The following is a 26,072-nucleotide window of genomic DNA, read 5'->3' as shown; positions in this document are numbered from 1 at the left end:
TTTCTTCCAAGGATCAAGTGTCTTAATTTCATGGCTACAGTAACCATCTGCAGTGATTTTGGAGCCCAAGAAAATAAAGTCTGTCACTGTTTCCATTGTTTCCCAATCTATTTGCCATGAAGTGATTGGATTGGATGCCATGATCTTAATTTTTTAAATGTTAAGTTTTAAGTCAGCTTTTTCACTCTCTTCTTTTACCTTTATCAAGAGGCTCTTTATTCCTCTTCACTTTCTGCCGTAAGAGTGCTGGATCATATGGTAGTTTTATTCCTAGTTTTTCAATGAATCTACATACTGTTTTCATGGGTATTTTGTCAAAACCTTCTTTGCATGTATTGAGATCATCATATGATTTTTATTCTTAATTTATCAGTGTGGTATATCACACTGATTTGCAAATACTGAAAAATCCTTGTGTCCTTAAGGATAAATGCTACTTGATCTTGGTGTATGATCCTTCTAATGTACTGTTGAATATTGTCTGCTAGTATTTTGTTGAGCATTTTTACATCAGTGTTTATCAGTGATACTGGCCTGTGATTGTTTGGGGGGTGTGTGATATGTGTCTGGTTTTGGTATCAGGATGATGTTGTCCTCGTAGAATGAGTTTAGGAGTGTTTTTTCCTCAGTGGATTTTTTGAAGATTTTCAGGATTTGCCTGTGGAGCCATCGGATCCTAGAGTTTTGTTTGTTATGAATTTTTCTAACATAGTTTCAATTTTAGTACTTGTGATTGGTTGGTTCATTTTTTCTGTTTCTTACTGGTTCATTTTTGGGAGATTGTAACTCTCTAAGAATTTGTTTCTTCTACATTGTTCATTTTATTGGTGTATAGTTTATAATTGTCTCCTGTGATCCTTTGTATTTCTGTGGTATTTATTATAATTTCTCTTTTTTATTTGTAATTTTATTGACTGGAACCCTCCACCTTTTTTTCTTATTTATTTTTGGCAGCAGTAGGTATTTGTTGCTGTTAAGGCTTTCTCTAGTTACTGTAAGCAGGGACTACTCTGTAGTTGTGGTGTGCCAGCTTCTTATTGTGGTGGCTTCTCTTATGTGTGGAGTATGGGCTCTAGAGCATTCAGGCATCGATAGTTGTGGTACATGGGCTCAGTTGCCCTGCAGCTTGTTGTATCTTCCTGGCCCAGGGATCAAAGCTGTATCCCCTGCATTATCAGGCAGATTGTTAAAGATTGGACCATCAGGGAAGTCCTCACTTTATTTTATTTTATTTTATTTTTACTGATGCTGCTGCTGCTAAGTCGTTTCAGTTGTGTCTGACTCTGTGAGACCCCATAGATGGCAGCCCACCAGGCTCCGCCGTCCCTGGGATTCTCCAGGCAAGAACACTGGAGTGGGTTGCCATTTCCTTCTCCAGTGCATAAAAGTGAAAAGTGAAAGTGAAGTCGCTCAGTTGTGTCCGACTCTTCTCGACCCCATGGACTGCAGCCTACCAGACTCCTCCATCCATGGATTTTCCAGGCAAGAGTACTGGAGTTGGGTGCCATTGCCTTCTCCTTTTTACTGATGAGTGTTGCTACAAGATTTATCAGTTTTGTTTATCATCTAAAGGAACCAGCTTTTAGTTTCATTGATTGTTTCTATTGTTTGCTTCATGTCTATTTCATTTATTTCTGCTCTGATATTTATGATTTGTTTCCTTCTATTCACTTTGAGGTTTGCTTCTTCTTCTTTCTCTATTTGCTTTAGGTGGTGTTGTTCAGTTCTTAAGTCATGTCCGACTCTTTGCAACCTCATGGACTGCAGCACGCCAGGCTTCCATGTCCTTCAGTATCTCCCAGAGTTTGCTCAAACTCATGTCCATTGACTCAGTGATGCCATCAAACCATCTCATCTTCTGTCTCCTCCTGCCCTCAATCTTTGCCAGCATCAGGGCCTTTTCCAGTGAGTCAGCTCTTCACGTCAGGTTGCCAGAGTTTTGGAGCTTCAGCATCAGTCCTTCCAGTGAATATTCAGGGTTGATTTCCTTTAGGATTGACTAGTTTGATCTTGCAGGCCAAGGGACTCTCAAGAGTCTTCTCCAACACCACAGTTCGAAAGCATCAATTCTTTGGTGCTCAGCCTTCTTTATGGTACAACTCTCATATCTGTACTTGACCACTGGAAAAACCATACCTTTGTTGGCAAAGTGATGTCTCTGCTTTTTAATACACTCTCTAGGATTGTCATAGCTTTTCTTCAAAAGAGCATGTGCCTTTTAATTTCATGGCAGGAGTCACCATCTGCAGTGATTTTGGAGCCCATGAAAATAAAGTCTGTCACTGTTTCCATTTTTTCCCCATCTATTTCCCATGAGATGATGGGACTAGATGCCATGACCTTAGTTTTTTGAATGTTGAGTTTTAAGCCAGCTTTTTCACTTTCCTCTTTCACCTTTATCAAGAGGTTCTTTAGTTACTTTTTAGTTTCTGCCATTAGGGTGGTATCACCTACATATCTGAGGTTGTTGATATTTTCCCTGGAAGTCTTGATTTCAGCTTGTGATTCATCCAGCCTGGCATTTCACATTATGTAATCTTCATATATTAAGCAGGGTGACAATATACAGCCTTGACGTACCCGTTTCCCACTTTGGAACCAGTCCATTGTTCCATGTCCAGTTCTAACTGGTGCTTCTTGACCTGCATACAGCTTTCTCAGGAGACAGGTAAGGTGGTTCAGACTCCCATCTTTTAAAGAATTTTCCACAGTTTGTTGTGACTTGCACAGTCAAAGGCTTGGGCATGGTCAATGAAGCAGATGTTTTTCTGGAATTCTCTTGGTTTTTCTAGCATGTGAGATGAGCACAGTTGTGCAGTAGTTTGAACATCATTTGGCATTGCCCTTCTTTGGGACTGGAATAAAAATGGACCTTTTCCAGTCCTGTGGCCACTGCTGCGTTTTCCATATTTGCTGGCATATTGAGTGCAACACTTTAACAGTGTTATCTTTTAGGATTTGAAAGCTCAGATGGAATTCCATCACCTCCACCAGCTTTGTTCATAGTAATGCTTCTTAAGGCCCACACTCACTTGATTTCACACTCCAGGATGTCTGGCTCTATGTTGTTGACCACACTGTCATGGTTATCTGAGTCATTAAGACCTTTTTTGTACAGTTCTTCTGTGTCACCTCTTCTAAATCTCCCCTGCTTCTGTTAGGTCCTTGCCATTTGTATACTTTATTGTGCCCATCTTTGTATGGAATGTTCCCTTGATATCCCTAATTTTCTTGAAGAAATCTCTAGTCTTTCACATTCAGTTGTTTTCCTCTATTTCTTTGCATTGTTCTCATAAGAAGGCTTTCTTATTGCTCTTTGCTTTTCTTTGGAACTCCACATTCATTTGGGTATATCTTTCCTGCTCTGCCTTTTGCTTCTCTTCTTTTTTCAGCTATTTGTAAGGCCTCCTTCGACAACCATTTTGCCTTGTTGCATTTCTTTTTCTTGGGGATGGTTTTGATCACCAACTCCTGTACCATAATGTTATGAATCTCCATCCATAGTTCTTCAAGAACTCTATCAGATCTAATCCTTTGAATCTGTTTGTCATTTCCACTGTATAATCATAAGGGATTTGATTTAGGCCATACCTGAATGGCCTAGTGGTTTTCCCTAGTTTCTTCAATTTAAGCCTGAAATTTTTAGTAAGGAGTTCATGATCTGAGCCACAGTCAGCTCCCAGTCTTGTTTTTGCTGACTGTATAGAGCTTCTCCATCTTTGGCTGCAAAGAATCTAATCAGTCTGATTTTTGTATTGACCATCTGGTGATGTCCGTGTGTAGAGTCGTCTCCTGTGTCGTTGGAAGAGGGTATTTCCTATGACTAGTGCATTCTCTTGGCAAAACTCTGTTAACCTTTGCCCTGCTTCATTTTGTACTCCAAGGCCAAACGTGCCTGTTACTCCAGGTATCTCTTGACTTTCTACTTTTGCATTTCAATCCCCTATGATGAAAAGGACATCTTTTTTGGTGTTAGTTCTAGAAGGTATTATAGGTCACCATAGAACCGTTCAGCTTCTTCCATATTAGTGGTTGGGGCTTAGACTTGGATTACTGTGATGTTGAATGGTTTCCCTTGGAAATGAACCAAGATCATTCTGTCAGTGTTGAGATTGTGCCCGAGTACTGCATTTCAGAGTCTATTGTTGACTATGAGGGCTACACCAATTTCTAAGGGATTCTTGGCCACAGTAGTGGATATAATGGTCATCTGAATTAAATTCACCCATTCCGGTCCATTTTAGTTCACTGATTCCTAAAATGTTGATGTTCACTTTTGCCATCTCCTGTTTGACCACTTCCAATTTACCTTGATTCATGGACATAACATTCCAGGTTCCTATGCAGTATTGTTCTTTATAGCATCAGACTTTACTTCCATCACCAGTCACATCCACAATTGGGAATTGTTTTCGCTTTCATGGCATCTCTTCATTATTTCTGGAGTTATTTCTCCACTCTGCTGCAGTAGCATATTGGGCACCTACCAACCTGGGGAGTTCATCTTTCTGTGTCATATCTTTTTGCTTTTTCATACTGTTCGTGGGGTTCTCAAGGCAAGAATACTAAAGTGGTTTCCCATTCCTTCTCCAGTGGACCATGTTTTGTCAGAACTCAGTTTAGGTTTTTTATTGGAGATTTTTCTTGTTTCCCAAAGTAAGATTGTATTGCTGTACACTTCCTTCTTAGAATTGCTTTTGCTGTTTCCCGTAGGTTTTGGATCTTTATGTTTTCATTGTCATTTGTCACTAGGTATTTTTTAATTTACTCTTTGATTTCTTCAGTGACTCACTGGGTGTTTCTTAGCATATTGTTTAGCTTTTACAAGTTTGTGTTTCTTACTTTTTTTCCTTTTAGTTGATTTCTATCTCATAGCATTGTGGTCAGAAAAGATAGTTGATGTGATTTCAGTTTTCGTAAATGTACCAAGCCTGACTTTGTGGCCTTACTTGTGATCAATCCTAGAAAATGTTCCATGTACACTTGAGAAGAAAGTGTATTCTGCTGCTTTCAGATGGAATGCTCTATAAATATTAAGTTGATCTATTTTAATGTGTCATGTAAGGTCTGTTTTTCCTGATTGACTTTTGGTCTGGATATTTCCATTGATGAAAGTGGGGTGTTAATGTCACACACTAATAGTTTGTTACTGTAGATTTTTCATTTTATGGCTCTTAGTACCAGTTTTATATATTGAGCTGTTCCTATATTGGGTACAAGTATATTTACAGTTGTTTTATCTTCTTGGATTGATCCCCTGATCATTGTATAGTGTCCTTCTTTCTCTCTTAAAACACTCTGTATGTATTTTAAGATCTGTTTTGTTTGATATGAGTATTGACATTGCAGCTTTCTTTTGATTTCTATTTACATGGAATACCCTTTCAGTCCCCTGACTTTCAGTCTGTGTCCCTAGATTTGAAGTGGGTATTTTGTAGACAGCTTATGTTTGCATCCATTCAACCAGTCTGTCTTCTGAATAGAGCATTAAATCAATTTACATTTAAGGTAATTATTGATATGTTTTTACTGTCTTTTCTTTTTTGGCCTTGCTGCATGGCTTACAGATCTTAGTTCCCTGACCAGGGATAGAATCCAGGCCGTGGCAGTAAAAGCACCAAATCCTACCCACTCTACTGCCAGGAAACTCCCTTGTCATTGCCAGTTTATTAATTTTTAAATTTGATTTTGTAGGTCTTTTTCCCTGAGTCCTCTTTTTCTCTCTCATGATTTGATGCCTAACTTTAGTGTTGTGTTTAATTTCATTTTTCCTTTTGTGTGTATGTATTTATTGTTGATTTTCAGTTTGCAGTTACTGTGTCTTGATATAGTAGTCTATAAATGAGATTGTTTTCAGATGCTGGCCTCTTAATTTCAAATGCCTTTCTAATATCTTGAGTTTGTACACATCTCTTTTCATGATTGCTGGTTTTCATATCCTATTTCTATGTGGATGATGTCTTACTTTTACTATATGCATTCTTTACTAGTGAGCTTTTCCATTCATTGTTTTTTTGTTTCTAGTTATGGCCTTTTTTTTTTTTTTTTTTTTTGCCTTCCACCTAGAAAAATTTGTTTAGCATTTGTTGCATAGTTTGTCTGGTGTTGTATTCTCTTAACTTTTGCACGACAGCTTTTGATTCCTCCACGAACTATGAATTAGAGCCTTGCTGGGAAGGTATCTTGGTTATGGGTTCTTTCCTGTCATCGCTGTAAATATATCGTGCCATTCCTTTCTGGTCTGCAGAGTTTCTGCTGTAAAATCAGCTGATAATCTTTCAGGAATTCCCTTGTACGTTATTTTTTGCTTTTAATATTTTCTCTTTAATTTTTGTCAGTTTGATTAACATGTGTCTTGGCATGTTCCTCCTTGTATTTATCCTGCCTGGGACTCTCTGCACTTCTGGACCTGGGTAACTATTTCCTTTCCCATGTTATGGATGTTTTCAGCTATTATCTCTTCAAACATTTTCCCAGGTCCTTTATCGCTTCTCCTGACACCCCTTTAATGTGAATGTTGGTGCTTTAAATGTAATCTCAGAGGTGTCTTAGATTGTCCTCATTTCATTTCTTTTTTCTCTATTCTGTGGCAGTGATTTCCACCATTCTGTCTTCCCACTTACTCATCTGTTCTCTCATTTTTTCTGCTATTGGTTTAATCTAGTGTGTTTTTTATTTCACTCATTGTAGTTTGTCTCTATTTGTTCTTTAGATATTTTAGGTGTTTATTAAACATTTTTTCTTTCTTCTCAGTCTTTGCCTCCATTCTTTTTCTAAGATCTTGGATCATCTTTAGCATTCTTTTTTAGGTAGATTGCCTGTCTCCACTAAACATAGTTGTTGTTCTGAGATTTTATCTTGTTCCTTCATCTGGGACTTATTCCTCTGCTGGTCTCATTTTGTCTTACTTCCTGTGATTGCGATTTCCATTCTGCAGGCTGCAGGGTTGTAGTTCGTTTTTGCTTCTGCCCTCTGTTCCCTTGTGGATGAGGCCAGTCTAAGGCTTGTGTAGGGAATTCCCTGGTGGTCCAGTGGTTAGGAGTCCACACTTTTACTGTTGAGTGCACGTGTTCAGTTCCTGGTTGGGAAACAGATTCCACAAGCCATACAGCATGGTTAAAAAAGAAAAATTATTTAACAGGCTTGTGCAGTTTTCCTGTTAGGAGGGACTGGTTCCTGCCAACTTGTGGGCAGAGCTGAGTATTGTGTCTCTTTTACTGAATCCAAGTTTGCTCTGGTTGCTATGACAGGCCAATTAACCAAGAGATGAGGTGTTGAGGCAAGGAATATGAGTTTCTTTGGAAAGCTGGCAGACTGAGATGACAGACTAGTGTCTCCAAAAAGCCATCATATCAGGGTCTGGATGCCAGGTTCTTTTTATAGAACAGGGATGGGAGAAGGCGAGGAAGTCAAGTAAAAGTTCCATTAATCTTGCAAATATCTCCTGGAATAGACAGCCTCATGGAGAGGATCCATTAATTCCTTCCTGTAGCCATCCACAGGGCCTGGAACAAAGGCATTTTGGTTTAACACTCGGGCAGTGGGGCAGGGTTCCCCAAGGCAGGCCACTGTGTATGGACAGTATCCTTTTAGTGAACAAAAGCAATGGGAAGCAAAGGTTAAAGTAGAAGAAACAGAGCCAACGTGGAGTCAGTTCTTCCCAGTAACAGTTGCGCACTGTCAATGTCCATTCCACATCTTGTAGAAAAGGGGGCCATGACCATTCTAATCACTTCCTGTTGCGTCTTGTCAGATGGATGTCTCTGGGAATGTCAGCCATCAGTGCCAGTGTTCCAAATGTTGCTTCTTTTGTTCCTATATGGGAAGTGTCTACTTTACACCTGTACACTTAAAAAATACTCACAACCTAAAAGTTAAGAGTTATGTTCTCTTCAGTGGGAATTTTGGGGACTTAAGGCCTGATAGGCAGCCACTCAGGTAAAGAATTTAGCAACTTTTCTGTGTATGTGAAGATGCAAGAGTCAGGGCTCATTGAAACCATTTGCTTGACATGTACCTCAGGTATCTGGGGCCTAGAATCCTGTATTCTCATATCCCGAGTTTCCTCAGGACTCACCATAGCAAGTGGCTGAAGTCTAATGGCTGCTAGATAGGAGATATTCTCCTTCCTGAGTGTCCTAGGGCTCACCAGCTCATGTTGGGCAGGGGGCTGCAATCGCTGATGGCTGATATGGCAGGAAATATTCCATTTCTCAGATCCTCCCCTCTTGGTCAGGAATTTAACCAATATTTAGGAGACATTTTATGATGAAATTTTGTCCCATGACACTGGGTGGCCCCTCCCAGATCAGGCAAAAATACTTAATTTGTGACCCCTTGGACTGCAGCACACCAGGCTTCCCTGTCCATCACCAACTCCCAGAGCTTGCTCAAACTCAACATCTATCAAGTCGGTAGACCCCCATCAATAATTAATGATTCTCTAGATCTGTCTAATTATGATCCAGGAGACATTTTCACTTATTGCCTCTTCCCATACCTAGAATCACACTATTACAATTATGTTATCAATGTGATATATTTCCTTTGGAGTGTGTTTCTTTGGAGGCCTGTTTGCACACTTGGTACTGTGATAGACAACTCATCTTATAAATGAGACAGGATATAAATAATGCAGGGAGCAACATTTACAAAGACCTAATGCAGCAGGGAGACACAAAGCACAAACATTTTGGAGACAAGAAACAAAACAATGATTCATGTAACTAATTGTAATCCAGTTGCAATAATCAGGCAAGGGTTAAAAGTAAAAAAAAGATCAGACATGGAGTCACTTCTTTCCTGTAAGACCTCTAGTGAGCAAGATCATGTGAAGGGGTGTGTTTAGTGGGCACCTGTGGGCTCAGGAAGACTTCATGCAGACTGTCTGCTGATGGGCAGGACTGTGTTGCCACCCCATTAGTTGTCTGGTTTGAGGCATCCCAGCATTGGAACCTATAGGCTGTTGGGAGGGACCAGGTTTTAGTGAGGAAATGGTGGCCTGCAGGAGCGCTCACACCCATGCATACTCTCCAGAACTACCACCACCAGTGTCTTTGTCCCCACAGTGAGCCATAACACCCCTTGTCTCAGCAGAAGATCCTCCAGTATTAGCAGGTAGGTCTAGCCCAGGCTCCTCGAGGTCACCGCTTTTCCCCTGGGTCCTGGTGGTCACAGGATTTTGTGTGTCCCTACTGAGAGTGGAGTTTCTGTTTGCCCCAGTATTGTGGAATCCTTGCAGTCAAATCCCATTGGCCTTCATAGCCAGATGCTCTGGCGGCTCCTACTCCCAATGCCAGACCCCCAGGCCGGGGAGCCTGGTGTAGGCCTCCGAACTTTCACTCCTGTGAGAGAACCTCTGTGATACAGTTATTTTCATTTGTGGGTCACCCACCTGGCAGGTATGGGAATTGATTTTTACCATGCTTGTGCTCATCCTACTGTCTCCTTATGACTTCTTGTTTGTCTTTGGATATAGAGTATCTTTTTTGGTCGGTTCCAGTGTTTTATTCTCAGTGGTTATTCAGCAATTAGTTGTGATTTTGGTGTTTTCATGAGAAGAGATGAGCTCACATCCTTCTACTCTGCCATCTTGTCTCAGCCCTCAATCAGAAATGTTTCATTTTTTGTAAATATTTTTATGCCTTCTAGGTTTCGTGTTATACTTAAAAAGGCCTTTCCTTACTTAGGTTTTGTGTTTCTTCGTTTTGTTGTTTTTAATCCCCCTATTCCTGAAACTTACATGGTTTTTAAAAACTACACACATTTAAAGCTCTTACCCATCTGAAATTTCTTTTTCGTATAAAGAATGAGCTGAAGATCCAACTTGGTTCTTTTACAGATGGCTGGCCAGTTGTCCCACACCACTTACTGCATTTTCCCATGCTGTTTTAAAATGCTTGCTTTGTTTTAAATTTCACTATCTAATTAACTCTGTTTCCTTGGCCAGAGGAATGGATTTTAACTTTACTAAGATAATTATTTCTCCACCCACCTCTCAGCAAGCTGATACAAAATTCTTTTTCCTCAGGATCCTTTCAAGTATAGCTACCCACCACTTGTAGATGATGATTTCCAAACACCATTGTGTGAAAATGGGCCTATTGCCAGTGAGGATGAAGCTTCAAGTAAAGAAGATATAGAAAGTGATGGCAAAGATACCTTGGAAACAATTTCTAATGAAGAACAAACAACTCTTCCTAAAAAGGTAATTTTAACAAAAAAATTTAAGAGAGACAAAAGATGTGATCTCGTCCCACCAGCTGGCTATGTGAATTTAGATAATTCACTAAACCTGCTGCCCTTCTATATCTTGAAATGTAAAAAGAGCAAGGATGGCACTAGCTGACTGTTAGTACCACTACATTATATAAAAGGCTGATTCCATGCTTTGTATAAAAATTGGCAAAACACACCTTGAAAGAATCCTTTTATCCAAAAAATGTTTTATCTAAAATAAAAGTAACTTAAAACGTACCCTTGATCTACCCCCTCTTTGTCACTTTTAAAGAACACTGAGTTGTTATGTTTTTATATCAGGAACTTGATAGAGATATAAATATATTCTATGTAGAAAAGATTTTAAAATACATAAGTGAGGGGAATTCCCTGGTGGTCCAGTGATTAGGATGCAGTGTTCTCACTGCCCAGGGCCCAGGTTTAATCCCTGGTTGGGGAATTAAGATCCCACAAGCTGTGCAGTGTGGCCAAAAAAACTAAAAATAAAAAGACTCTTAAGAGAAAGACCATGTTACATTTTCTAAAGGGGCTTCTTTATATAGTAGGCACTCAAATATAGGTTAATGATCTGATTATTATATCTAAATTATATATTTAATATATAGTAAACCTAGCTTAAATATTATAATTTGGATCGAGTCACTATAATGCTTACTTTGTGACCTAATGAACTACCTGTGTGAAACTCAATTTTTTTATCTTTCTTCATATATATATATAATTTGTCCTTAGGGTAACATAATGGAACCTACTTCCAAAGCAGATGAGAATGAAAAAGTTGATTCCAAAATGAAAACTTTCAAGAAACCACTGAGTGTGTTTAAAGGGCCCTTATTACACATCAGGTAATGGCTGAGGATTTTATTAGCTATGCTTTTGTAAGCTTTTGTAACATATCTTGATTGTTTTGAGAGAACTGCAAAGTTGAAATTTCTGGACTGTTTTTGAAACTGTGGAAATATAAAATTAAGGGGTATCTGAAGACTCACGTTGGTTTTCAAACATAGTGGATATTTGTAGCTACCTTTTTATTATTTATTCTGTTGAGTTTGTTTAAAAGGCCCTTATCCCACATTAGGTAATCATGAATACTCCCGTATTAACAACAAATCTGAATGACATACATTTTTCTCATTTTATTGGTAGTGTTTGACTTGCGTAAGTTTGAGGTTGCCAGAAATGACACTGAAGTAGCCCTTTATTGATTTAACCTTCCAAAACTAAAGCTGAACCAGAAAAATAGGATTTCTACCAAAGCCAAATTTCAGCACATCTCTATTTTTTCTCTCCAGGGTGTTCAGTCCACAAAATTTAGTATCGTTTCTTTATCATTAGGTAGAGACCTTTCTCACTAATGATGCTTTTGGTTGGTAAATCTATATAGCCTTATTTAACAGTGCTTTATCAACTGTCTTTGGTAACGGCCTACTGTATCATTTTCTATCCCTTTACTTGAAACCTTTCTATATAACTGTTAAAGACTCATGAACAGTAGAGCCAGACATTCTAAAGATCGAATTTGAAATTCTCTAATTGACAAGATTGATTTGTTGACACACATTTTGATTACTGTTATATTTGGATTTATCTTCATCTGCATGAGTGTGTGTGTGGTGGGTGCAGGGAGGGAAACACACGTGCCTGTTCTCCTTTCCATGGTTTTGCTTGGTCGTTTTCCCTGCTTCAGAATTTTTTTCCCCATTTTCCCCTCTACTAGTTTGCAAACTAGTTTTTTTTCCCTCTGGAGGCCTGTCACAACCTTATCAAGATATGGCTGGAAGAGCCAGCTAGGGAGAAAGCCAGCTCTGCACTGCCCACCAGAAAATCACAGTGCTTCTCCTCCACAGACCCGGGGACCTAACCAGCCTCTGTCTCCCCAGACCTTTTCATGGTTTTTGTGCTGGGTACTGAGAACAGTTGAAGACAGAAACTTCCTATCTTTTCCGTGGTATATTTCACTTGGGTTTTTAAAGGAAGCCAGCAGTCATGCCACTTTATGTCTTGTCCAAAGCTAGGCACAGCTCTCCAAGGAGAGCTTTTAACAATGTGTGTTCTCTACATGAATAAATATCCGATATGCAGACATTCCTGATAAAAAATGAGTCTGTTTATAAAGATGGAGCTCAAAGTCAAGGGCTATCTGGCGAATTCACCTTTTTATTTAAAAATCATAGTCCTTTGTACTGTTTGGAGAGGCACCTGATGCAATTTAAATTTAGCTCATGTAATTAAATTACACAATCTTTGCTTGAGTCTTTTCATTTTTATTTTAGATCGTGGGCATTACAGTGGCTAATAACAGTAAAAATTGCATTTTGAAGCTTACTGATTTTTTGACCAATTTTCCTGTAGTTCCCACGGCAAATCTTATGTTATTCTCCTTCCATGTTACTTAGAAAAAACTATATATAGTCAGGAATTATTTTGTTACTTAAATATATCTCTGACTTTTTTAAGTTGGTGTATAGATATGTGCCCCATTCTAATGTTTGTAATTAGGTAAAGTTGAAGTGGCAATTTCTTCTCTGGTTCTTATCTGTCACCTGCCAAAGAGTTTCAGTAAATAAACCTTAAGACGGTGCTGGTTATGGGACTAATTCAGAATCCTCCTAATTCTCCCTTTTGTTCCTGCCTATTTTTCTTTTAGATCTTGGGGGGAACCATAGGACTTTTCAAATAGCATGCATTCATTCAGTCAGTAAGAAAGATTAAAATACAAAATGTATTAGGTAATCGTTTTGTAATCTTCTTTGATGAAATCTCTTTATACAAATGGGCATAACCAGATATTTTTCTTCAAGCTGATGATTAGGTTTGTCATTTCTTCTGAGCAGTACCAATGCCTTATGCTTTTATTACCATGTAGCCCAGCGGAAGAACTGTATTTTGGAAGTACAGACTCAGGAGAGAAGAAAGCTTTGATAGTGTTGACAAATGTAACAAAAAACATAGTGGCATTTAAGGTAAATATCTGAGAGATAATTTATAAGTTGTGTGTGGAAATTGAAAGATTGACCATTTTGAGCTTGCATGTTTTTATGATATTTTTAGGCTTGTTAAACTGCCTTTTAGCTCTGAGCTTATCTAAAATGTTCCCTTGATGTCTGTATCTGTCTATAATATGCAGTAATAGGGTACTGTCCAAATTAGTCCCAGGGTTTAATGTTTTTTATTAAAAAAAAATCCTTTTTTCAGTATATGAATAATAAGAAAGAATGAAAAATAAAGCTATAAAATCAAAAGTGCATTTCCCCCAAGTGTGGTATATTCTGGAGTGTAGTTTATATTGGATACTAACCTGATGCTGAGCAGTAAGTATAACAGGACTGAGCCCACTATTGCCCATATGGTAGGTTTTACTTCCTTAAATTATCTACTTTCTGGATGTCCTTTGGTTATCTAAACACTGTTGTAACATGTATTCTAATGTATGTTGTGTTTCTGAATATGAAATATTTATCCTGTTAACCACCTGAATTTAATAATTAACAGTTGGGCTCATTTTTTTAATTTAAGAGGAAGGCTCAGTGACAGTTGGACTGATGAATGTTTCTTCCCAATAAATTGAGGTGCTTTTTACCTGTTGATGGGAAAAGATACATTTTAACCAAGGTGGTTTTATAGACTTTATTAACTGGTTTTTTAAAGTCATTTTAAACCGTTTCCCCCCAAAGAGCATGAAAGTTATTGTGACTACTGTCTTTCTAAACAGGTGAGAACAACTGCTCCAGAAAAGTACCGAGTCAAGCCCAGCAACAGCAGTTGTGACCCTGGTGCATCAGTTGATATAGTTGTGTCCCCCCATGGCGGTGAGTTGTCACCTGAGTGGCTGCAACAGGCTCTTTATGGGGGACTTAGGGCTGGGTGATGAGTCAGCAGAGCTCGACTGGAATCTCGAAAACTGGACTGTCAGCAAGTCACCTTGGCCACCTGTAAAACGAGATGGTTGAATGAGTCTCATTAAAAAAATTGAACAACTAAACTTGTTGACACTAATGCCAGCTGAAATTGAATTTCAAACCACAAAAGTCCTCATCTTTATAGGAGAGCTGCCTGTTTTACAATAGTTCCACATTATTCTTTTTCCTTAGTGTTGTTTTCTAGAACAATGCCTAAGCCACATGCCCAACCCTTTGTAAAGGTTCCTGTTTATGTATTAACTTGCCCTTTTGGAATGCAGGTTTAACAGTCTCTGCCCAAGACCGTTTTCTGGTAATGGCTGCAGAAATGGAACAGACATCTGGCACGGGTCCAGCGGAATTAACTCAGTTCTGGAAGGAAGTTCCTAGAAACAAAGTGATGGAGCACAGGTATGCTTTTTGACTCATAAGCTCTCAAACTGCGATGGGAAAAAATCCCAAAGAGGGATGTGCCTACCTGGGCTAGGCAGGCATTCCTTCCTTGTTGCACTTGGCAGACACTAGGCTTACACTGTGGGCCCCAACTGCTGAAAGGCTCTAGGGTGCCCAGGTGCATGGGCCCTGGAGTGGCTCTAGGATTGCTAATAGCAGAGACTTGCTGGCAGGCCAGTGCAAGATTCTGGATGTGTCAAAAGTACAAGCACAGGTATTTCTCTTCCAGCAGTAAACCTTTGTTAGGAATGCTCACCTTATGTACCAGAATGTTTGCTGCAGCATTGTTTGTACTAGTGGAAAATGAAAAAGAGCCTAAATGATCATCAGGAAAGTAACAGTGAAATACATTCGAGAATAGCCACACTAAGGAGTACTCTGCTGCTGCTGCTAAGTCGCTTCAGTCGTGTCTGACTCTATGTGACCCATAGACGACAGCCCACCAGGCTCCCCCATCCCTGGGATTCTCCAGGCAAGAACACTGGAGTGGGTTGCCATTTCCTTCTCCAATGCATGAAAGTGAAGGGAAGTTGCTCAGTTGTGCCCAACTCTTCCCAACCCCATGGACTGCAGCCTACCAGGCTCCTCCGCCCATGGGATTTTCCAGGCAAAAGTACTGGAGTGGATTGCCATTGCCTTCTCCGAAGGAGTACTCTGCAGTTATTCAAAAGAATGTACTATGTCTATTTGCTCTGATACAGGAAGACGACATCTGATATAGTACTAGGAAAAGAAAAGAACCTACTCACAGAAAAATATGTATGACAGTTATCCTATTTAAGAGGAGAAAACCCTATGACTGTATAGGCATATTACACATGTACATCTGTGCATGCATACAAGCCTGTGCATGCATACAAGCCTTTTACATCTTAAAAAGATGTATAGGTAAGAGAAGGTTGGTTATGGGTCTTTTTTTCCCCTAGTGTGCCCAGTTTTGCCCCCCAAGGGACAGTTGTTGGTCTTAACTGGACAGTGGGGTGCTGTGGGCATCTAACAGGTAGACACCAGGGGCGCTACTCAGTGTACCCCTCTGCACAGGATACACCTCCCCCCCACCGCTGAAGAATGGTGCAGCCCAGAATGTATTGAGGAAGCTCAGTTGAGGATAGTTAAGATGGCTACTCTGATGGCATTTGAGTAGGACATGAAGAAATGAGAGAAAGCCACAAAGATAACTGGGACAAGAGCTTTCCAGGTAGAGAGAACCACAAATGAAAAAGCTGTGTTCCTGGCCTGTGTGAGGAACAGTGAAGTCATTGGAGCCTAAATCAAGTAAGGGGGGTAGCAGGGAGCCAAATCATTCTCATAGTGAGAATTGCTGATTCTAAGAGGAGAAACCATTACCTGGTGCTGAGCAGAGCCATGAGGTGAATGACTTACATAAAGGGTTACTCTGGGAGGCTGTGTAGAAAATAGACTGTGGGCAGACAGAATATTAACACTTAAATAGAACCTCCTATATGCTAGTACTGGTATAAGTGTGTTACTCATATTTATTCATTAGTCACTAGGACAACTCTGCGTGCATGCTTGGTCACTTCTGTCGTGTCCAACTCTTTGTGACCCCTATAGACTGTAGCCCACCAGGCTCCCCTGTCCATGGGATTCTCCAGGCAAGAATACTGGAGTGGGTTGCCATTTCCTTCTCCAGAGGGTCTTCCTGACCCAGGATTGAACCCGTGTCTCTTAATCTCTCCTACACTGGCAGGTGGGTTCTTAACCACTAGCACCACCTGGGAAAGTTAGGTATAGGTAATTATTTTTCTCACTGTATAGATGAGAAGCTGGGAAGTCTATTAATGGCTGTGGTTGCTTTAAATCTACAAAAAAGAGGTTATATAACACATATGGCTGGAACAGAATGTGAGAGGACCCATACTAAGAAAGAATGTTGGAGAGGAAGTAGGGCCCAGAGGAGGAGCTTGGTCACCATTGTAAAACCACAGGGAGAACACAGACCTGATGTGAAATGCCTTGGACGAGATTACCATTTTCAGGTCATTCATAGGTAAGAGAGCAAGAAAAATAAGAAAGAGTCTAGAAAGACAAGCTGTACTTCCACTAGGCTAGGTCTGACTTTTCCCCAGTGAAAGAGGATAAAAGTTATAGTTAGACCTAGCCTAGAGGAATATTTAGTGGCCAAACAATGGAGGACAATACAGGGAGTCAGGAGGGAAACCAGTGAGTGAGCTGCGCCCTCAAAACCCAGGTTAGAGTATGTTTCATGAAGGAGCAAACTGCTACCAGTGTCTGCCAAAGATGACATGTGAGTGGTGGCCACTGCTGATGACATCATAGAGGTCATTGATGACCTCACGAGGATCATCAGTTTAGTTGGCAGGAGTCAACTGCCAAAGAAACACAGGTGATGAGTCTCCTGAAGGTTTGGGTCTGCTGAAGGTTTGGCTTATTTAGGCAGGACCAGGGTCATCTTTAGAAGGAAGAATGTGTTATGTTTGGCGTTTTTAGTGGGAGCTGTTTGAGCACTGTTTAAAACCACGGTAAGAACAATTTCAGAAGGAGAAGCTGACTTTACAAGGTAAATCACTGACCATGAAATTCCTGAGAAAGAAGGAACAAAACCTAAAACCCAGGTAGAGGTCAGCCTTAAGTCAAGAGGGAGAAAGGAACATAGATCCTAGATAAGGCTCCTGCTGGTTGTGATGTGTTTTTAAATGGAGTATTTAGATATTTAAATCTCAAGTTATATTACAAGAGGGCCTACTTTTGAAGTGCTTATGAAACCATACCTTAAAATTACCAGGTTTTTTTCCTAGTCTTGTTACATATGAGTTGTTTTGTTGTCTTATTTTGTAAATCAGTTCCTAATGGCTTGCTGTTCTATAACTGTCAAAAGAGAATCCATTACTTACAGAAACCGGGAGACTTGGTGGTTTAGTACTGAAGGCCGGGTGAGAGCACTGCTTCCCAGTAGAAAGGGTGGTTTCCTTCAGATCCTAAGATTGGGTGAATTCTATTGAGTCTCTTATGTAAAAGAAAACGTCTCATAGGTTATTGAGGACTGTGTGTAATTGTGTTCTAAGCTAGAAGATGTAGGAAAGGAAAAATAATTTCCCCTCTACCCTTCTAAGTTCTTGGCTAAGACCCACTGTATAAAAGACAGATGAACAGGAGAGAAACAGAGAAACTGAAGTTTCATAACATGGACACCTCCTGTAAATGCGGGAGAAACCGAGGAAAACTAAGTAACTCACCCAAATGGTGCAGGCCATCACCACCTCCAGCTGAAGACCAAAGAAAGCCAGTTCTGAGATGCTGTCAGGGAAAGCACAATAAACATGGGTAAGTAAGGTTATTGTGCCAATTGAGGCAAATTCCTCTCTGCTTGAGGTCCCCAAAGTATCCTGAGGTTCCTAAGCTTGCCAGGAAGTGACTTTCCTTACTCCCCTAGTAAGGCTGTCCGAAAACAAGGTCCCAGGTGAGTTTTTTCCCCAAGTGTCTCTAGTTCCTTACAGCCATCTGCTCATACCTGTCTTTATGCATTTCATTTTCAATATGACATTTGAGTCATAAACCTTGATAATACAACCATGTTTCCAATTGTGTCCTGTTACAAGGGGAACAGATTCTCATTGAACTTATGCAAATAACTGTATCACCATGAAAATGAGAATATCACTAAGTGTTTCCAGATTTTGGAGGGATCAGGTATGGAAAAACATTGTCTTAATTCTGCTTACAAAGGTATAATTCACCAAATTGCAGTAAATCACAGATACCTTAAGAGAAAAAGTTTTCCTTAAATCTGGAGAAACAAAACATTGTATTTCTAACCAAAAGTCATAAAAATTATAATCATTTTCATCAGATCAGTCGCTCAGTCGTGTCCGACTCTTTGCGACCCCATGAATTGCAGCACACCAGGCCTCCCTGTCCATCGCCAACTCCCAGAGTTCACTGAGACTCACGTCCATCGAGTCAGTGATGCCATCCAGCCATCTCATCCTCTGTCATCCCCTTCTCCTCCTGCCCCCAATCCCTCCCAGCATCAGAGTCTTCTCTAATGAGTCAATTCTTCGCACGAGGTGGCCAAAGTACTGGAGTTTCAGCTTTAGCATCATTCCTTCCAAACCCAGGGCTGATCTCCTTCAGAATGGACTGGTTGGATCTCCTTGCAGTCCAAGGGACTCTCAAGAGTCTTCTCTAACACCACAGTGCAAAAGCATCAATTCAGCTTCATTCAATTCCATGTTATTAATTTTTGTTCTGCTTGAGTCCAGTTTTTCCATTAGTTCTGGAAATTCCTATCCAGTTCAGTTTTATACTCTTGAAGTTATCAGAAACCTGAATCCTACAGTATTTGTCAGAGTCTTTGAAGATGAAACATGTATCTCTACAAATACAATCAAGAAGGTTTAGTATTCTTATTTGACAATGTGTCTCACGTAATTTGGGGTGTCCCTGGTGGCTTGAATGGTAAAGAATCTGTCTGCAATGCGGAAGACATGGGTTTGATTCCTGGGTCAGAAAGAGTCCCTGGAGAAGGAAAGGGTAACCCACTCCAGGCAGGTATTCTTGCCTGGGAAATCCCATGGAGAGAGGGGCCTGGCGGGCTACAATCCATGGGATCACAAAGAATTTGATGTGGGGAAGTTTGTCAAAAATATCAAAAGGTTTGGACACTTGACTAAATAGAATCATAAATTATTATGGAACAATGCTTACATATCCAATTAACCAAAGTGACAGTTAAATTTCAAAGGTAAATACAGATGGTCACATAGTTGTGACCAAAACTTAGCTCTTAATCTTTAAAAGACTGTTTGCTAAAGTAATCAAAGACCTGATGATAAAGATAACTAGAAACACAGGAAATCATTTTAATACCATCTAAAATCTTTGATTTCTAGGCAGATTACTTAGAAAGGGTAAAGAAAAACCTTTCACAATCTCCTAGTGGGGGCAGACCAGTAGTCTAATAAAACTGTCCTTTAACCAATAAATGAAAGAAAAGTTTATGTAATTACACTATTAAGCTTATTTTTAAAACCCTTAAAACAAATTTATTCAATTTTAGCCCTCTTGACTACACAAGGTAACATTTTCTCTTCCTCTCTCTTCCCAGCTTTCTATATGCCTTTAGTTTGTCCTTTATTCTCCTACTTTCTATTCTGAAATAACTAGCTTTACTTTAGGATATAATTACTTTCACTTCTCTTGGTCAAAAATATCCTAACTCTTGCATATGGAGTTATACACTTATTTCTAGTATTATAATTTTCATAACTCTTAGAAACTAATTTCTAGTGAAAACAAACAAGCATTTGCAGTCTGTTACACCAGCATTCTTTAAACTGGCAAATTTATGAATATAGTTCATCATTTCTAAAAACAGATGTTTCCTCCTAGTATAGTTTTTTAACATGGCACAAGATATGACTATGTCTTACATATCCAAATATCTTTCATTCTGTACTAAGAAGCCCTAAGTAGATAAACCTACGTTTAGTAATGTTTCAGTATTTTATCTTATTTGGAAATGACCTAGATATTCAATTAATTCCCTATCATTTAACTTAGCAAAACTCTAAACTCTCAAGTAATCCAAGATATTTAGAAAACTATTTTTAAGAGATATAAAACATCCTCAGTGCTGAAAAGCTCACCTACAAACTTTTATCCCTGTGACTTGTTAAGTTAAGTGATTTAGATAGAATTGTTCAGTCTACTCATAAAAACATCGAGGCACGGTGTCAGCCATCATCCCAAGGTGTTTTTCTTGCTGACAGATTTTGTAACAGAGCTAACATGAGCCTATTTGAGTAGTAAGTCCAGGTAGAATAAAAGTTGCATCTCTCATTGTATTCATCTTGATAACTCTGAAGATTTGCCTGTTGAATTAAACCAACAAACTTAACCCAGCTTTTTATTTACCAAAAATTATCCCAGATCACGTGAACTTGGAAAAAAAATTGGAGTTAGTTTCTATATTTGAGAGTTCTAGGAATTTTTAATTTGAAAAGCACTTATTTTTTTTTATGCCAATTAAATAGAACTTTTATGAATTAGTTTTTAGAGTAGCATGCAGAGATAGAAAAATACCACACATTTGTTAACACATATATAAACACATGTAAACATACAGATGCAAACAAGAGATCTTAAAGCTTTGGTTCTAAAATTTTAGCCCTGATTTTTGGTACAGTAACACAAAACTCACTAGCTTATAAAAGAACAGGTGAATCCAAATTGTGTTTCTGGCAGCTCGAGTAAGTTAACCTTCTCAGGGTGCTAAGATATATTTTTTTAACATATGTATATATATATATATGTTTTCTCATTTGTCCAGCTTCAAAATAGCTCCTTTTTTGCCTTCTGATGAGAACCATTTTCCGAGAATTTGCATTTCTAAGAGCTGGCTATCATGTCCTAAAGAAGGTGGGGACAGAAAATTTACATCACAGAGGCACTGCGAAAGTGTCTTAAGTTTTTTGCCTGGAGTTTGGGGGTACTTTGCCTAATATCAGAGGTTTAGAGTAATTACCATATAAGTTTTTCCAAGTGCAGAACAGTTCTATTTCCAGTGTCCTGGTCTTTTACAATGCCTACAGGTATTTTGAGATATTAATAAATAGGGCAGGTTTTCGAAGTGGTTAGGATAGGTGAACACCGAATTGCTTCTAGAGCTGAATTTCTGGCTTTGTAAAGATTTGCAGGACAAAGACAGTTGCTTTTAATGCCTCAAAAAATTGGATTGCAGCCTGAATGATATCAAGGGACTGACCTGCCCATCCAACTACATTTTCTTCAATTTGCTTTATATCAGGGAGAAGATTTCCAATTAAGATGGAAATCAAATGATTTGTGTGTTCTGGAGTTTCAGGGCTTAATGCAGCAAGCTTTACACATTTCAGATAAAGCATTCAACAAGGCCTTTCAATGCTCTCCTTTTTCTGAGTGCACAATTCTGCCTTGGACCAATTCACCTTCAGGGAGGGAGTAGGGGAAGCCCTTACTATTGCTTCTATCAGCCTCTGAATATTGGTTTATCCATTTCCTGATAATTTGGGAGGAATTGTGGTCATATTTCCTGTGTGAGTGTGCCTGTTTTCCCCAGGGGGCCATCTGGTGTATCTGATAACTACAGTATAATTATGGATGTTAAGAACACCCCTGCACAGCCAATCAAGGTCCCTGGGAGCAGGGAACTGATCTTTTTAACTCTTCTCTAAAATTGATAGATATGTTCTAGAAGTGGAGGTACAAAGAAGTTTGTCATTTCATCTTGCTAAGGATGTCCCTAAGGCTGACTGCCATACTCCTTCATGTCCTCCTTTCAAGTTAGTCTTTCCCTAGATAGCAAAGAAGGTAACTGTTTAGGATGAGAGCTCTGAAACATGTTAAACACAAAAGTTTCTCCAATTCGAAAGATCCATCATTTGACCGTTGACAAGTAACATCTTATAGCAACCCACACCAATAAGCCTTTTGACGGCTTAACCATGGATGCAAGAGGCATCCCAAAACGGGGTGCAAAGATGCAGCCCTCACAAAATTCAGAAAGCTCACTTCCAGAGTTAGCCTCAGGAAGCCAAGACCTTCACTGTCACAGGTGCTGAGGACAGTGGCATGAGAAGTGTCTCCAGTTTCCCACAAGAATGTGATAATGCTTTCAGTTACAAACCTCCTCATCTGTGACACCGGGTGGGCGCTGTAGGAACAGGACTTTTCCCGCACTAAAGGAGGAAAGGTTGCAAGGACAAGGGCCCTTTATGCCAAACTCGCACAACAGCTGGAAGGATCAGAGAAGGCTGCTTATCACTTTGTGTCTTGGCTCCCCAGCCTATGCAGTTGGTCATGAGATGCGTATAGATACGAGCATCATCTAGCTGGCAACGACCAGAGAGCATACTCTCATTGGTCATAAAGCCAAGCTTTCAGGACAGAATGAAACAAAAGCAAAGTCTCACCTGTCCTGTGGTTCTCCTTATGCCAAATACCACAAAAGACAGAGATAAAATAACTACCATCTCTGGGAGGAAAGAGGACCAGTAGAAAACAGGAGTCCTGAAAACAAGTCTCTACCAGAGTCATGACACCTAAGGAACTAGCTGACACATATTTTCTCCTGCTAATCTCTATTTGGAAAAGAAGGGACAAGGTGAAATGTTTACCTTTGTCTCTCAGCTGCCACCAGAGTGAAATCCGGGAGAGAGGACTGTGGAAAGAATCTTTACCCTCTCTGGCTTCTTCTGTATTTCCAGGGTCCCAAGCGAGGATGGTGTCCTGGCAGGTCCCATGGGAGATTGCCAACCTGTAGGAGAGGAAAAAGAGTTCACCCTTTACTTTTCTAGGTTCTTGACTGAGACATCCCCCAGCCTGCATAATCATAGACAGATGAATAGAAGAAAACAGGAGAAAAACAGAAGTTTAATAGCATGTATAACTCCTGTATACTGGAGGGATACCCGGGAAAACCGTGAAACTCCCTGAAGTGGCCCATGACATCACCTTAAATATCATCTCCAACTAAAGATAAAAGATGATGTTAGGGGTGAGGGACTGGGAGGTGAGCAGGACAAGCATGGTATACACGGGTAAGGTTGTCCCACATACTTAAGTCCCCACCTTCTCCACTGATAAGAGTTTCCAGAGGTTTAGAGTCATCCTGCTCTTTCTGCTATAGAGAAGGCGACTTCTTGTGTAACTGTAAATGTCTCTCACAAAAAGGTAACTGCTATTCAGTCCATGGGCTCATGGACTACATTGCTGCAGTCCCTGGGGTCGTAGAGAGTCAAACACGACTGAGCTGAACTGATTCAGTTTCCAGAACTTTTCCTGTGTCTGCTTTTTCTTAGAGAATAACCAGCTCAAGATAAACCTTGTACCACAGAGGCATATTTTGAGGGGGTGACAAATTCTGCTGCCCTTCGAAGATAAATACACAGTGAGCGGCTCCCTTAGGTATCTCTGGGCAGAGAAGTGAATGCTTTCCCCTCTGTGACACACACTTCTGTGTTTACTTTTTTTCACCTTATATTTTACTTTTTAAAAAATTCATTAACAGCTTCAAGAAGTTACGTTTCCCTTGGATTTTCGTAGGTTAAGATGCCATATTGTTGAGAGCTGTAAACCATCTAGTCTTACATGGAAAGATCATGCCTTTAACATGTCAGATAAAACCAGCGGAGACCTCTGCCATCAGGTAAGTGTTCTTTCTTCCGAACTAAAACAAAGTCCTTAATGTTAATCAGTATTAGAAATCCATTTTTCCCCACTGACATAAGGAAACCTTTTGGCATAGACATGACAGAAATGCTCTCCTCTTTGTGAAGGGAAGCCAGATCAGAAATGGTAAGCGGTGAGTTACTTTCAGAGAGCCGTTTCTTTCTGAAAGCTCATCGATGTAGTGCATTTACATTTGAAAAAGGGGGAAGGCCTCTTTCTGAAGAGTTGGTTTCAGTACCTCCAGGAAACGATAGCTTCGCTCCTTTTGCAACTTGAAAATTAGATCTTTTCAAAACAAGAATAGAGAGAGGCACATCCCCTCACCAGCCAAGTCTAATTCCTCATTGCCTTTCCACCCAGCCTCTCAGAGTGCACGCACTCTGTCCCGTACTTGTTGGTGGGGTTTCTAATATTCGTTTGTCACGCACATGATTAATGTACTGATGCAAACCTTTCATCCTCTTTTCCCTCTTCAGCTCAGTCGTTTGGTAGCGAGCACTAGGAAGCTTGAAGACCAAGTCGAACGATGTATCTGGTTCCAGCAGCTGCTGCTTGCCCTAACTATGCTCTCGCTTAGCTTTATGGTTTCTTTATTCTATCTGTTGTACAGTTAAAGAAGTGGGCCTTAGTAGGAGTGTAAGACTCCGAACTTCACCACCAAGCTCCAAGTGTCGCACATCTATGCTTCCACCAAGGAGATGTACGGCATTTAGGGGCAGAACTGAAACATTCTTGAAATAAACTAGTAGAATAAGCAAACACTGAAGAGATTGATTATGAGAGTCTATAGGTAGTTAGTCAAGTAAGTAAAGGCATATCTGTTGTGTGACTTAATAGTTTAGAGATAATTTATTTTCCCCTCCTGAATACTTTTAAAGCTTGTTTTATCGTGTGTGTGTGTGTGTATATATATATATATGTATGTATTTATATATATATATATATGTACATGTTAGCTGAACAGAAAAGTAACTTGCTTTGTTGCAGCCAAAAAACATCATCTGCTTTTTTTTTTTTAACACAGTTATTATAGCTGAGCCAACTTAGTTTTTCTATACTGTGTATATAGAACAATGTATATTGGAAAAAAAAAAAAAGACGTACTTATACAGAGTCATTTCTGTAACCAGGACTTTGTCATTTTGAGGACTACTAACACATGCTAGTTGATGTTCTTTTGGAATGTACAACTACTTAATGCCAAACCACCTTTAGCCTTTGTTTCCTATCCGTCTTCCTTAAAGGCCTGCCTGCCTTTTATTAGGGCTTCCCTGGTGGCTCAGAGGTTAAAGCGTCTGCCTGCAATGCGGGAGACCTGGGTTCTATCCTTGGGTTCGATCCCTGGGTCGGGAAGATTCCCTGGAGAAGGAAATGGCAACCCACTCCAGTATTCTTGCCTGGAGAATCCCATGGACGGAGGAGCCTGGTGGGCTACAGTCCATAGGGTTGCAAAGAGTTGGCGGACTTTGTATTGAACAATCACATTCTCATTGAGGTAGGACTGGGGAACTAAGTCTGGTTGGATTTTCTCTGAAATCTGTCAATAACATCTGGAAGGAGAACCTCTCCAGTCTTTTTTATGCAGTTCCATGTTGCTCTCTGGCTGGACACATACCTTTTTGCTTCACCTGTTATAAAGGCCTGATCCTCCATTGGATCATCTTCACCTTCTTTTCTAAATGAAAGGAGTTTTGAAAAGTTAATTTTTGAAAAAGATGCCTAGCAGTATAATTCATTTACATTTCAGTTTCTTGTTAAAATCAGGCATGAGAGGGGAACTTGACAAAACACTGGAGTATTTAAGAGGGTGGAAAAAAAATTGAAACTTAGGTTGTCAGTTCTCTGTTTTAAAAGTGAAAAATATTACTTGGTGATCGACTGTCCAACCTTCAGACCAAGGTTAACTGACTTGATCTTCCACCTTTGTCAACAGCAATACTGAGGACAGTTCCTCAATTCCTAACATGAAACACCTCGCAGGAGCAGAGCCTAATAACAGTAGTTTCTTTTCTCATCAATATAACCAGTTTGGGTCCCTGTTGCTTCACATGTAAATCTACTTTATATGAAAGACAAAAAATAGTCTGTAAAATAAATTTTGAGTTGTGATTGAGCCATGTTTGGAGAATGTTTTATTCTGAGGTTGTCGTGTTGGCGGCTTTCATCTTGAGAACTTGATGAACCTAAAATGGCATTATGAAGAATGAAGAGAGAGACTTCCTTGAAAATTGGCCTAGGAAATAAAACCTTAAATGGATACTGGTCTGATACTTTGTCTTAATTTGGGTT

At 39.7% G+C, this 26,072-nt stretch overlaps 1 protein-coding gene across 5 annotated transcripts in view; it reads left to right on the top strand.

The window, feature by feature from the left end:
• Nucleotides 1-26,072, top strand: part of MOSPD2 (motile sperm domain containing 2) — an 87,999-nt gene that overhangs the window by 57,543 nt on the left and 4,384 nt on the right. Inside the window, exons 9-16 of one of the 5 annotated variants that reach the window (XM_061408123.1) lie at nt 10,031-10,207; nt 10,972-11,084; nt 13,106-13,202; nt 13,952-14,048; nt 14,420-14,549; nt 17,715-17,897; nt 23,658-23,760; nt 24,260-26,040. In XM_061408123.1, coding sequence (XP_061264107.1) covers nt 10,031-10,207; nt 10,972-11,084; nt 13,106-13,202; nt 13,952-14,048; nt 14,420-14,549; nt 17,715-17,897; nt 23,658-23,760; nt 24,260-24,397 — 1,038 coding nt within the window. In that variant the 3' untranslated portion in view covers nt 24,398-26,040. Of the gene's footprint in view, nt 1-10,030; nt 10,208-10,971; nt 11,085-13,105; nt 13,203-13,951; nt 14,049-14,419; nt 14,550-17,686; nt 17,898-23,657; nt 23,761-24,259; nt 26,041-26,072 lie in introns of those variants that run through there. The other 4 variants (XM_061408125.1, XM_061408126.1, XM_061408127.1 and 1 more) reach the window with 4 other exon arrangements.

The sequence above is a fragment of the Bos javanicus genome, chromosome X, assembly GCF_032452875.1.
Source record: "Bos javanicus breed banteng chromosome X, ARS-OSU_banteng_1.0, whole genome shotgun sequence".
Lineage (NCBI taxonomy): Eukaryota > Metazoa > Chordata > Mammalia > Artiodactyla > Bovidae > Bos > Bos javanicus.
The sequence above is the reverse complement of the archived record's forward strand: the minus strand, read 5'-3'. Positions and strand labels throughout refer to the sequence as shown.